Source organism: Epinephelus lanceolatus, chromosome 14 (assembly GCF_041903045.1).
Source record: "Epinephelus lanceolatus isolate andai-2023 chromosome 14, ASM4190304v1, whole genome shotgun sequence".
Taxonomy (NCBI): Eukaryota; Metazoa; Chordata; class Actinopteri; order Perciformes; family Serranidae; genus Epinephelus; species Epinephelus lanceolatus.
Window position 1 is genome coordinate 42,915,744 of NC_135747.1, and position 13,888 is coordinate 42,929,631.

At 43.7% G+C, this 13,888-nt stretch overlaps 1 protein-coding gene across 4 annotated transcripts in view; it reads left to right on the forward strand.

The window, feature by feature from the left end:
• Positions 1-13,888, forward strand: part of dgkg (diacylglycerol kinase, gamma) — a 172,896-nt gene that overhangs the window by 126,374 nt on the left and 32,634 nt on the right. For all 4 annotated transcript variants that reach the window (XM_033618185.2, XM_033618182.2, XM_033618184.2 and 1 more), the window contains one exon: positions 6,669-6,759. In XM_033618185.2, coding sequence (XP_033474076.1) covers positions 6,669-6,759 — 91 coding nt within the window. The remainder of the gene's footprint in view (positions 1-6,668; positions 6,760-13,888) is intronic.

The following is a 13,888-nucleotide window of genomic DNA, read 5'->3' on the forward strand; positions in this document are numbered from 1 at the left end:
TGTGTCGCTTTTTGATGCTTCAAACTATTTCTGTTCTGCTGCGTCGCCGTGTGAGACACTGGTGGCTCCGGTCCAACCATAGTGACACACCAGCAGTCTAATGTACAGTGTTTACAGTAAGCCAATAGTGGAGGTTGTTGTTCTCGTGTGAGTCGTCCTCTTTAGTGTTTCAACACAGTAACAGACAGCTGATGGACGACTGCAACTGTTCTCTTGTTGTCTGACTGATGTGTTGGCAGTGTAAATATCCGTCCTCTTTTGCAGTGCTTTGAATTGAAAGGCGTCAGAGTGGAGAAGGAGCAGATGATAAATCACCTTTGACCTGGTGAGAAAGACCCGCAGCCACATGTAGCTCACTGCTTTATTGTCCTTCTGCCAATCACAGTCCCACATTGTCTGCATGTGTGATGTGTGTGTGTCTCTCACACACTCACACCATCCCCCGCTTGTCTACTAGCACATACGGCTCCCACCCCCCCTCAGTGTCGCCCTCTCATCCCAGGCCTGTTGGGACAGAGGGGATGTGTGACTCCTGACACCTCGACCCACCAACATCTAATGGTCACAGTAGCCAGACCTCCAGGAGCCCAAAGCCCAGGTGCTAATGACTTCTCACAGTGGGGACAATGCTGTCTGTGTGTGTGTGTGTGTGTGTGTGTGTGTGTGTGTGTGTGTGTGTGTCATCCTGAGTGAGTTTCAGAAAAGAAGAGTTAGTGCTGGAGTTGGAAGGGTTAAAAATCGAGGGAAAAGGGACTGTAGACTGTAGAGAATAATGGATGCAGTCACCGTGACGTCACCCATCAGCTCATCCTCACTGTGACCTCGTCACATGTCCACGTTTGGTCATGGACTTTCCACGTCCACATATGACGTCCAAGGTACCCTGGGTGTGTTGGTTGTTGACGTTCTGGGACGCCGTGTCAACTTCAGCCTGTTACATGCATTGTCTGTTTTCAAAATACACTTCTGTTTTCACAGGAAATGTACAGTTTGCATACAGTCTCTTTCAAAATAAAAGGTGGTGATGGTTGGATTTAGGTAAAAAGAACAGGGTTTGGCTTAACAATCTTACAGGAAGTGAACACTGGCCTGAAGGGTGAAAGTTGGTTGTCATTGGACCCATCCACCACCCCTCCCATTCGTCCTACTTGCACTTCCGTCCCCTTAACTTTAATTGTTGTCCCATTGCGTTTCCCCCTGACACCACTGGGCACCGATGCAGAATAATAGCAACTGGCTGCGTGTCATGCCGACATGACATTTCTGTTGGTGTCTGACGCCAGAAGTCAGGACATGGAGACGGACGTAATGTCGAACTGAGGGCTTCAAAACGACAGCCCACAAACCAATGGGTGATGTCACAGTAGCTACGTCCATTATTTTTACAGTCCGTGGTCGTGCCACGTTATCTTGAATTCATGATGTTTTTTTGGCATGTCTCCATGCAGTATAATCCAAATCTAATGTATCCAGTTGTTCAGTTTTTCCCAAACAAGTGCATTTTCACTAAAACTCCAGCATTTAAAAATAAACTGTAAATGACATGTATGTGTGATCTTTGAAAGCCAGACTGCAGCACCACTCTTTATTACTGAGCATATGAGTGGATACATGAGACTGTTTGCGAACAGATGTTTCGATAAAGGTTTGCTTTAGTTAAGGGCAGACTCTCATCAATCAAACGGTTACCACGACTACTGAAACAATCTGATTTACTGATAGACTGTACAAATAAATAAAGTCAGAGGTCATGATTCACTTCATAAAAATACATCTCAGCAGTGGAAAAATATCCTCAACCAAGGTCGTGTTTTTGAGCATGTGTCTGCGTCATGGCATAAGTCTGCTGTTTGAATGCACGCATGCTTTTATGACAAAAGAAGTCCTCAAATGTGTGTTGTGAATGTTTGTATGCCCTTGTCCGTGTGACAGGAAGCAGAGTGACGGAGGATACATGTTCCCTTTGAGACACATCATATTTTGAAAATACTCTGGCTGGAAAGACCCGAGCAGAGACTCTTTGTTCGCTTTGCTGTCCTTGTTTTAACTATGTTTGTTTCTGTTTGTACATTGCACAGCAACAAAGACTGAGTCACACTGCACGTACGTGCGCACATGTAGTTGGTCATCAGAGCTGATTCTCATTCTGTAAGTTTAGATTTTGTAGTATCACAGAAACATCTTCACCGTATGCAGGAAATGGCTTGTATCTTTAATAAAATCTCCCTGCAGCTGCACCAGGACAAGATCTCAAGCTGAATCAAACATCTATCTACATACAAGTGCAGGAAAACTGCAGTTCCTTGGCTGTCGTCAGTGACCTCAGCACTGATGACAGCCAAGGACTAAAAACGTTTGCTGCTTTCTATATCGATATTTTTTGCACTTTGAGCACTCAAGATCAGTCGACTTGGTGTGCAGGTATTTCTTCTGCCTCCCTCTCTTTATTATCACAGTTAAACATAAACCGTAATGCACCGTGCTAACAACACTAGCAGCTAGCTCAGTGTTAGCTCCACCCTCTCGTCCAAATATGGTCACTATTGGTTCCAACACACACCCAGGGTACCTTGGACGTCATATGTGGACGTGGAAAGTCCATGACCAACTGATTTACAAAGGGTCATTTTGTGGTTGAAGTATTCCTTTAATAACATTTAAACAGTAAGGTATATAAAAAGAGGAAAATGCAAAAACAGTTGCTTTTTTTTCTTTGTATAATTCATAAAAAATTGAAGGCAGCTTGTTCCAGTGACAATAAAACTACACTGTTCTGAGATTGTAATTTATACTTCACTAACATTTCCACTAACCTGCACATTTAATCTAACTCACCTTGATTCTTTTAGCACATGCGATAGATTCAGCAGCCTCTGTCGTGATGATTTGTCTTGTGTGCTCTCATCGTGTTTTCGTCGTTCTCTGACTGTGTTTTGCGGTGGAAACGTGCTTGTTTAATTAATTCCTTTAGTTTGTGTTCCACCACTACGTTGTGTGCGGTGTGAATATCAGGGAACATGTCGCATGATTGCATCTTTACAACCAGAAACAAGGAAGTGAGTTTGGTGAGGTCAAACGAGGGACTGCTGTGATTGTTCAAATTTGGGTAAAAGTTGCAGCGATTGGACAAAATTGCAGAGAGCACATAATTGTTGGGATTGGAACATCGGAGCACCCTGGAGGAGCTGCATTAAGTTAATGCAAGATGTGTGAGAAAGGAGGGGCAGGAAAGAGGTGGTGAGGTCATGAGGTCACGGCTCACACTGGGGATTAGAGGAGATGCCTATCTGTGGGGGGGAGTGGTGGGGGGGAACAGTGGGTGAGAGATAGCTGCTGAACAGTGTTTTTATAACAACATAGTTCCACCTTTCTTTAGAGCCAATCTCTCTCAGACAAAGTTTGATTCCAGCAGGTCTTTAAATTCTCTTTGAAGCTTTCAAACCAACTGTGTTCATTTAAGTTGAACAGAATTAATAAGTACTTTGCTTTGTTCGGGAAAACAGCCGTTCAACCTGAGCTGGAGACTAAAAACGGGACAAAAACACGTGGTGATAATTGGAAAATCAGCCGTCTTTTTAAGATAATTTAAGGTCCTTTTGTTCCAGCATTTCACCAGATTTGGTGCATAAACATGGGAATAATGGAGGAAAGGCTTATGGAAGTAGTCTTTCTCCCCGCTGCACTCTGTGTCCATACGAGAGGGAAAAAACACGAGTTAATTGCATTTTTTACAGACCGTCTCAAGTGGAAGCAGCTTAATGAGGTTAGGCAGCTCGCCTCATTGAGAATCGCAACTGTTCCTAATTGTGATCTCAAATATGCTCATAATCCCCTGATTTGACAGCGGCAGAGGTTTCTGGGGAGGTATTAAGGTGAGGGAGAGAGAACAGGGGACAGAAAGACAATTAGCAGGGAGAAAAACATGTGACGGAGCGCAGCAGCAGCTTCAGACTGTGTGTTACATGTTAAATAAAATAAACAGTGATGAATTATTTAAACTCTTTGTTTGAGGTCTGCTGTACAGTTTAAGTTCATGTTGAGTTTTATCTGCTGAATTATTTCAGTGTCAATGAGTGAAAACCAGTTTGTTGAAGTCGTGCTGTGCATCACCTTGGCAGTGGTGTGCCCACATGATAATGAGCTGTTGTGTCAATAGCTGTGTTGTCAGTATCAGCAGCCCGTCGATGTGCCAATGAACCTACTGTCATGAAGTGTGTGTCATCTGCAGAGTGATGCAGGCTGAGGCATCAGTCATGCTGTTTCTAAGGTTTTTTCTTGATGAGCTCAGCCTTTAAAAAGTGAAGGGAAACACTTTCTAGACTTGAGCGGAAAGCTTTGAGGTCATTCTTGATTTGTAAATAAAAAAATCTGTGATAAGAATTCTTGTATTCAGGCACGGACTGGCCGACAGGAAGTCTGTCAATTGAATTGGCAGCGGAGCTTGTCAGTGAGAGATCACTCTGATTGGCTGTTCAGGTTTTATTTCCTCGCCCCTGTAGCGAGTGAATCTGCCTGTAGTGAAACCGGGGCTAACCGGTGCTTGCTCCTCAGGCTCCACTTCACTCAACTGCCCCACAGACCCGCTGCTTCTTCACACTTTAACCTGAATAACAAACCGGAGCTAGCTGGGAGCGGCTAGCGGAGCGGCTAGCGGAGGGAAGCACAGCCAGTTAGCCTCCGCTAGTCTCTGAGCTAGCCCCGGCTCTCCATTTGGATCCAACCGGAGCACCGAGCCCTGGTTTGTTATTCAGGTTAAAGTGGGAAGAAGCAGCGGGTTTATCGGGCAGCTGAGTGAAGTGGAGCCTGCGGAGGAAACACCGGGACCGTCTGGATGTAATAGTCCGTGGAGGTGCTGCGGTGCTCGGCTGCACAGATAGGAAACCCCTCGGCTGACAGGATGTACCACTCTCTCACTCCGCTCTCTCTCACGCAGGCGCAGAACGTACGTGCTACTTGGCCGTCGGATGTAGTCCGTGTAGTGTGTTCAAATGCAACTGACACAGGGCGACGTGAGGCGACGTAGACGATGCAACAGTTGGCTTTCATCGCCGCTAGTTCTTTGATGTCGGTTTGGTGTGTCTGGACCTTAAGACATACAATATTTGATGTGTCCAGTGATAACGATAATATCAGCACGTCATCGGTATCGGCCAATAGTGGCTGATATCCCAGCTGACACTGGGTGAGAGGCAGGGTTCACCCTGGACAGGTCACCAGACTATCACAGGGCTGACACATAGAGACAGACAACCATTCACACTCACATTCACACCTACGGACAATTTAGAGTCACCAATTAACCTGCATGTCTTTGGACTGTGGGAGGAAGCTGGAGCACCTGGAGGAAACCCACGCTGACACGGGGAGAACATGCAAACTCAACACAGAAGGAACCAGGACCCTCTTACTGTGAGGCTCACCACTGCACCACTGTGCCGTCAGTGTTCATGTTGTTCCCCATCTTTATCTTCTTTGCCATTCAGACACATTTTTTTTTTCAGTTTTTCTGAATTGAGGACATCCTAATTTAGGATTCTTAACTTGGGAAATCCCTTAATTAAAGTGGTTTTGTTATAGCAAAATTTCTATCTTAAGATAAGATGGGATTTTTTATTAACTGCAGTTTGGAAACATGTTTTTGTAATACCAAAAATGTCAACCCAAACTGAGATAAGAAAGGATTTCAGACGGTGAGGACCATTGTTAAACAGAGACAGAGGTTATGAGCCCCGCTGTACCTGAATGCAGCCTCACAGAGATGCTACCATGACTGCAGACTCTTGTTATCACACAGTGTGCAGACAGGTTACACAGGTTTGGGGTCTTTGAACCTCAAATTCAGTCAGCGGTGGGAAGATGATGGGAGTGCTGTCTTTAAAGAACTTTGAGTCCATATGGTGCCTCTGTGTTCGCCCACAGAAAGGTTAACATCAAGAACTTTAGATACAAAAGAGTTCAACACTGACTGTGACTCCAACAGTTACTCGCAGTCCTCAGTTAGTGGGTTTGATTCTGTTCCTGACCGTTGAGAGCTCCGTGGTTGAGCAGAGTTTTCACCTTGACAGTGAACTTTGCTGTGGAGCTGCTGTCCAGTCCCAAAACTGCAACAAATGACACCAGGATACAAACAGAGCTGCATCCATCAGGTCACCTCTGACAAACCCTCTGCAGGGCAGAAATGAACCGTTGCTCCATCAGTCCTGTGGGTTGCTTTGAGTGTTGTGAGTCACAATAATATTTACCCTGATCGCACAGTCTCCACCAGCCATGTTTCACCCTGTGTCCCCTCCAGAGGCAATGTTGATGTTTCATCTCTTGGCATACGGGCGCTGCAGTGTGTGTGTGGATCGTTTCCATGAGCAGTGGAGATGCCTGTTTGACAGATGGTGGGGTTAACGTTCTGTCTCCACTTTAAGGCTTCAGGGTGCATCAATGGAGCTTTGACCTCTCTGGTCACATGACCGCTAGCTGTCCTGAGCTGTCAGATTCAAAATGTGACATGACTCAAGGCACCGGACAGCTTCAATATGTGTCCAGTGCACCCGAAACAAATCACGCTGTAGGCTCACAACACTGTACTCGAGTGCAAGTTAGGTCTGGGAATATTTTCTGTTGGAACGTGTTAGTCAAAAACATGTCTGTCCTCTGTTTCCCCTCTCGCTCCTCAGGATGAAGAACAAGCTCTGGTACTTTGAGTTTGGCACCACTGAGACCATCTCTGCCACCTGCAAGAAACTTAACGAATGCATCGAAGTCGAGGTGAGTCACTTCAAAACTGTTGTCACTGAAGCATAATGGATGAGTGGTGACAAAAAGTGTGTAACTGACAGATATGAGGAAGAATATCTTTAAATACCTGAGAATGCACCAGATACGACACAACAGAAAGAAAAACAAAAGATCTTGTGTACATGTCAACAAGTCTGCTTCTCTGCCTTTTCGCTGACAGATTTTAGATGCTGTTATTCTTTTATGTGTTGCAGAGATGTACAACAAAGTACTTTTCCCATATTAATGAGGCGGGCTATTCATAGCACGCCATCAGATTAATGCTCCATAAAGTCCCTGATTGCCTCATTCAGTCATACAGTGATGCATAATGTGTCACCTGGGTGCTCACAGCGCAGCAAGACTCCAAGAAAACACACCAGAAACACACCTTTTAGAAACCATCGGGGGGAAATGCAAACAAGCTGAGTTCCATCTCAAAGGGCTCATCATGCCAAACACTCTCCATGTGTTTAATTATATGTACATATATATGTAACCAATGGAGCCATTGTGTTGATATGAAGAGGCCCAGGCCGTGGATATCTTTGGAGACGATCTCTGTTTATTCCTGACAGCTCTGACAGCAAGAGGTAAAAACATCCTCAGTCAATTACAGCCATATAAACTCGAGTCTCTACACACATTAAGTGACACAGGAATGTGTTTGCATTTTATACAATGACTTTAAGATGAACTTATAAACAGGTTAACAGCACTAAAACACTAGCATTACTACAAGAGCATTGTCACTCTCCCACAGAGTACAGCAGCAAAGGTGTATAGGTGGGGTACGTAGGGGTACAGACACTGGGTATCGAACTACAGCATATTGATTCTGGAGGCCTGAGAGTGTCAGGCAATAACAGCTGAAACAAATTTTGTGTAATTATAATACTTAATTTTTCAAATGTACAATTGCCTTTGTTACACATGTTACTGCTGTATAATTGAGCCCATTACATATATTTATGTATATGTTTATATTTATGAAAATTAGACCATCTTTAGAAATGTGCTTTTATTTGTTGTCAGACAAACATATTAAAGACATCAGGAGTTTTGTTTATTGATTAACTGTGTGGACATATCTCATATAGTTTTTGAAAAATATAACCTCAGATTGTTTGCAGGTTATTCAACCTGGTCTCACTCTGAAGTGACACCAGTGAATAGGACGTCATTTCATGTCAGCATGATATGTAGCCATTCGCCGTTATTGTTCAGTGGCGCCCAGTGGCATCAGGGGTGATAGGAAAACAACAAAAGTTGAAGCAGCGGAAGTCTGAGTACGTCGGCCAGGTGGAGTGGTGGATGGGTCCAACAACCACCAACTTTCACCCAGGAGGTCGGTGTTCACTTCGTGTAAGACTATAAAGCCAAACCCTGTTCTTTTTTCCTAAACGTAACCACGTGTGTGTGTGTGTGTGTGTGTGTGTGTGTGTGTTGACTAAACGTAACCACGTGTTTTTGTTGTTGAATGAAACAAATCTCAATTTGTGGAGTTGTACTGATGTAGTGCTTTTATTTTGAAAGAGACTGTATGCAAACCATACATCTCCTGTGAAAACAGAAGTGTATTTTGAAAACAGACAGCTCATTTCACTTCCTCGACCTTGATGACATCATATCTGCCTCAGTTGTTCCCCAGTTTCTTATTAGACATGATGTCACCTTTCGTGGAAGTCCGCGCCTCTGAGCGGTGACCACATCAGCATCCTCCAATGTGTGTTCATATAACAGAGCTATCATCTGCTCAGACAGACTCAGGAAGAATTAAGGCAAAAGCTTTAACATACAGGCCGCCCCAGAGAAGAATCATAGCCTGGCAGTTTCTAAGAAGATGACAGATGTAATAAAATACAAAAATTTAAATGTTTTATATTTTTGGTATCAGTTTCATACCAAAACTGTGAAAAGATAAAAGACTTTGCTTTGAAGTCCTTGAGTTTTAATCAGACTGACAAATATCTGTGTGAACACCGGAGCAGAGGTGAGATCACTCAGCGTGTGTCTGCCCACGTACCTTGCATGAAATAAACCACCAGGTTATCAGTGGTTACTGCTCGGCTCTGTGTAAGTGCTGGATAAATGCACAAGGCTTAAGAGGAAGTAAAATGAGCTGAGGTGAAATTATGAATAGTTTTCATATGTTTAAAATAGGACATACGACATCATCATACGATGACAAACATCAGAAAAACCAATGAATGAATTGAATACACAAACTTAGATTAAACAGTAATTCTGGTGATAGTCTACAACGTATCAGTCATATTAGTGTTTTTTTTTGAGTGACATATCTTCTTCCTCTGTGTCACAGAAGTAAATTATTGTCCAAAAAGTATTAAAAAACACATCAGTGAGCCACACTGCTGACTGGTCGCCATGTTCTTTCATTACTGTGAACACACTGTAGTTTATCTTAAGCCTCATACACTCATACATACACTTACTAGAGAATCATTTGTGTATTAATCCGCAGCTGAAAATAGTCCCTAACAAATGCACCATTTCCTCCTGTTTGAGAAACGTTCGCCATAATCTACAGCTGTTAAAGGAAACTATTGTCATTTTTTTTAAAGCTTTATGTCTTTGTAAGAACCCGATGGTTGTGTGGCTGAGTGCTAAAGACAGGGTAGGAGGAGACATGCCATCCACTGACAAGTTACCATGGCGACAATGTTGGTTAGGTAACGTAACCCCGGCATGACCCTTTGGACTTGAGTTTCTTGAAGACATTTCACCTCTCATCCAGTTCTGACTGACTGGTGGGGAGTCGCAGGTTTAGGCCCCGTTTATACGACAACGATTTCAACTGAAAACGGTAAACTTTAGTTGCGTTTTGGCCGATCGTTTACACGACAGCGGCGTTTTGGGTGCCTGAAAATGCAACGATTCGAAAATGGGTTCCAGAGTGCAACTTTTTGGAAACGGCAGCGTCTCCATTGTCATGTAAACTTGCAATATGCAGTTCCTCTGAAAACGGAGACTTTTCGCACATGCGCATTATGGTCCCAGTCACTAGGCATGCCGACCGTCACAACAACAATGCCGAGCTCTGTTTGTGCTGCTCACCCTGTTGATTTGAAGTGAAGTGTAGATCTGTTACTGTAGCAACTCCACCTCGTTGTCCATCCAGACAAAGTTATCTGTGCATGCTTTCACCATTGTGTCTTCTTTGTTTTGGTTTGTAATCACAGCGTTGTAGAAGAAGGCGCTTCAGCACAGGCGCATGGCGTCATGCCGTGGTGTTGCTTTGCAAATTTACACTGCCACCCATTGGCCTGGCGTGCATACTACAGCGTTTCCAATAGATTTTGCGGCTCCATGTGAACGGGGATTGTTTCAATAATGTTGTCATATAAACGCAGAAGTTTTTTAAAACGCAAAGGACAGACTTTTCCATTTTTAGAGAACCTTTTGTCGTCTAAACAGGGCCTTAAAATCCTGAGTGGGTGTGAACCCTTACAGCATAACGTTTTCGTCACCTAATAAAGTCTTGTTCAGCGTTTGGTTGTACTAAAAGACCCTTGAAGGAGTAAGATGTTCGGTTTTCCCACCATAGCAGTAAATGCATCATGCTAACCAAGCTAGCAGCTAGCGTTAGGGTTATCTCTACCCTCTCATCCAAATATGGTCACTTCCGGCTGATGGCGACAACCAAAATGCCAAACTCAAGGCTTCAAAACAGGAGTCCACAAACCATCATGTGACATCACAGAGGCTATGTCCATTATTTTATACAAACTATGTTGCTGACTCCTCCACCAATAGGTGGCCACCTTTCTACATGGACTATTTCACCTCTTTATACAACGTCACCTGAGTTCCTCCTTTACTCTCGTCACAATTACTGCAGACACTACAGGTTTCCGCCCAACAATAATGGAAATATGGGTTGTAAGAACCCAATAGGCTCTCACTATGACCTCGTCACATGTCCACGTTTGGTCATGGACTTTCCACGTCCACATATGACGTCCAAGGTACCCTGGGTGTGTTGGTTGTTGATGTTCTGGCACGCCATGTCAACTTCAGCCTGTTACATGCATTGTCTGTTTTCAAAATACACTTCTGTTTTCACAGGAAATGTACAGTTTGCATACAGTCTCTTTCAAAATAAAAGCACTACGTCACTACAACACCACCAACTGATATTTTTTTCCTTCAACAACACACACGTGGTTGGGTTTAGGAAAAAAGAACAAAGTTTGGCTTTACAATCTGACAGGAAGTGAACACCTGTCTCCACGGTGAAAGTCGGTGGTTATTGGACCCATCAACAATTAAAAGCACAAATTCTCATGTGGTTTGGGAGCCACCTGGCATGGTACTGGGGGCCAGTTGTGGCCATAAGTTGAGTATCACTGCAGTATATAATGCTGTTGATATAAAAGTCAGAGAGACTGACGTGTCATGTACGTTGCTTTTAGGAAATATGCCTCATGATGCACAGTCTCTAGAAGTGTATGGTTCAACTTTTCCCCATGGTCGAGAGCAGTGGTTCCAAACTGGTGCAGCCACAGGGTCCAGATTTCTCCTTAGTCATTAGTTCAAGGTCCACACAGTTTAATACATTCAGCGTCACTTGTGTTCAGCCATGTTGTCGAGCCAGTTTGCTGTCGCTGTCAAGTAGTTGTCCATTAATCACTCACTCTACAGCAGGAAATGGCACTTCAAAATAATAGCGTTGTGTGTTTTTTACAAACTTGACACATGAACCCAAGACCCACTTTTGGACCATGACCCACCAGTTGGGAACCACTGGTCTGGTGTTGAAAAAGTAAACAAATCACAACACTTGTAGAAACACAATACATTTGGAATCAGCATCCAAGTATTGTGATACTATTACATCAGGAGGTGAGCATCTCGTCCCTGTCCTTGAGAGTACACAAGAGTCGTTTCACAGGCAAAGTGCAAATCAATGTTAGTGAATATATGTGAAAGCAGAACAAATGTATGAGAGAGGCCCTGAATGAATTACTTTTTTTAACGGTCTCTATGATTGAATCACTGGTTCAGGATTCAGACCACTGCAGGGTGAACACCTCTGTATACACTCTGAAGAGCTGTAGTGCCCAGCTGGTGTGGTACTGGTAGTGTCATTTTTCCACTTTCACACATTACGTGATGGTAGTCCAGTGTTTTTGAGGATGCTTTGCTTCAGCACGGATGGACGCTGAGTCACAGCAGTGTGTCTCTGACATTCTCTGTTGAATTATTTGATGAATCCAGATGAGGCTACGAGGCATAATATAATTCAACGTTAGGCCAAGAGTGTCAAACGGGGTCACTTAATATCTGTTATATAATATCATGCAGTATGTATTGACATGGTGCCATCTATTTTATCGCTCTGTTTTTGCTGCTTCACACATTTACACACTTGGCTCCTGCCCAGGTAATGCATCAGGACAAAATAAATCTCGCAGTCTTGAACAAATCACTCGTGCATGAAGAGGGTAGAAGCTTAGATATCTGTCTGACTCCATGATACAACAATACACTGCAGCCGTGATGACTGTGATATCTGTTAGCCTTGTTGTTAGTACTAGCTTCATCTTCCTCAGTGCATCTGAATGCACACACAAGCTACGTAACTCAGAGAAATCAGGGTACAAATAAATCATTGACGTGCACTGTAGTGACCTGCTCACTGCTGCAGGTCGGTCATTGAATGGTACTGCAGACATTATTTTGGAAGCTGATTTATTTGTACGATAGTTCAATCAGAAAAGGTCTTGTTTGTCTTGTTGTGTTATTGGGAGCCAGAATGGAAGGAGTCATGGCTCAAAACCAGCCGCCACTGCCCGTCAACAAAAACAAAGACAACTATGGTTAAATGTGATAAGACCAAAGGACTGGACGGAGGCCATCATCAAAAATGCTCACATGTGCAGCGCACACTTCATATCAGGTTAGGGAAAAAGTATTTCCTGTTGTAGGGATGAATAAGGTTATGTGTATTAAGGGTTATCATGTCCACCTCATCAGAAACTGGGGAGGGATTAAAGGGAAATTTCAGTTTATTTCAACCTGTCTCCTATCGTCCTAAATTTGTTTCAAGTGACTAGTGACATAAAAATAATAGTTAGCATGTTAGCCGTTAGCCTAGATACAGCCGGGGCGCATAGTAGCGTCAGACCTGTTAAAACGTAAGTGAACGGGCAACCTTCAAGTGCAAAGTTAGTCCACTAAACAAGCTTTTTTTCCACAAAGACCGCCTCATATCGTTAGGATAAATGTCAGAGAACATATAGAAAACGACATGTAAACGTGTTGTCTTACCTTACCGGTGTGCTGCCATGTTTGTTTACCATCTAGCTCTGCTTTCCAAAGCACGGCCGAAATATGGCGAGCTCTAGATAAAGCCCAGCTGGATACTACTCCAGGTGGAGGTGTCTCGTCCTCGGTCACATCCAGACCTTGAAAATAAGGCTGCAACCGGTCCCATTCCTTGCAACAGAGGCATTCCTCTTCTGTGGGCACTGGGGCACAGCATTCACAGGTACCTCACCAATCTCCAGAGCTACGCAGCCTTGCAGCAGCCATTCCTCCTCTCTCGTCCTCTACCTGTTGCGCCTCTCTCTCTCTCCTCCTCCGTTCTTCAATTTCACGAAGCTATTCGTCAGTGTATTCTGGCTCAAATAAATAAGAGCGGCTATCAAACTCTGCAAAATCAAATTCCTCCTCCACAAAGTCAAAGTCTGGCAAAAAGTCAGCCATTATTCTATAAATCTTTCATAAAATAAATGAATGAACTTTTCAGGCTACTGTCCGGTTCTGCCTTCCAGCTGTTGCTACTTGTTCTCGCGAGATTTCGGCCGCGCTTTGGAAAGCAGAGCTAAATGGTAAACAAACATGGCAGCACACCGGTAAGGTAAGACAACACGTTTACATGTTGTTTTCTATATGTTCTCTGACATTTATCCTAACGATATGAGGCGGTCTTTGTGGAAAAAAAGCTTGTTTAGTGGACTAACTTTGCACTTGAAGGTTGCCCTTTCACTTACGTTTTAACAGGTCTGACGCTACTATGTGCCCCGGCTGTATCTAGGCTAACGGCTAACATGCTAACTATTATTTTTATGTCACTAGTCACTTGAAACAAATT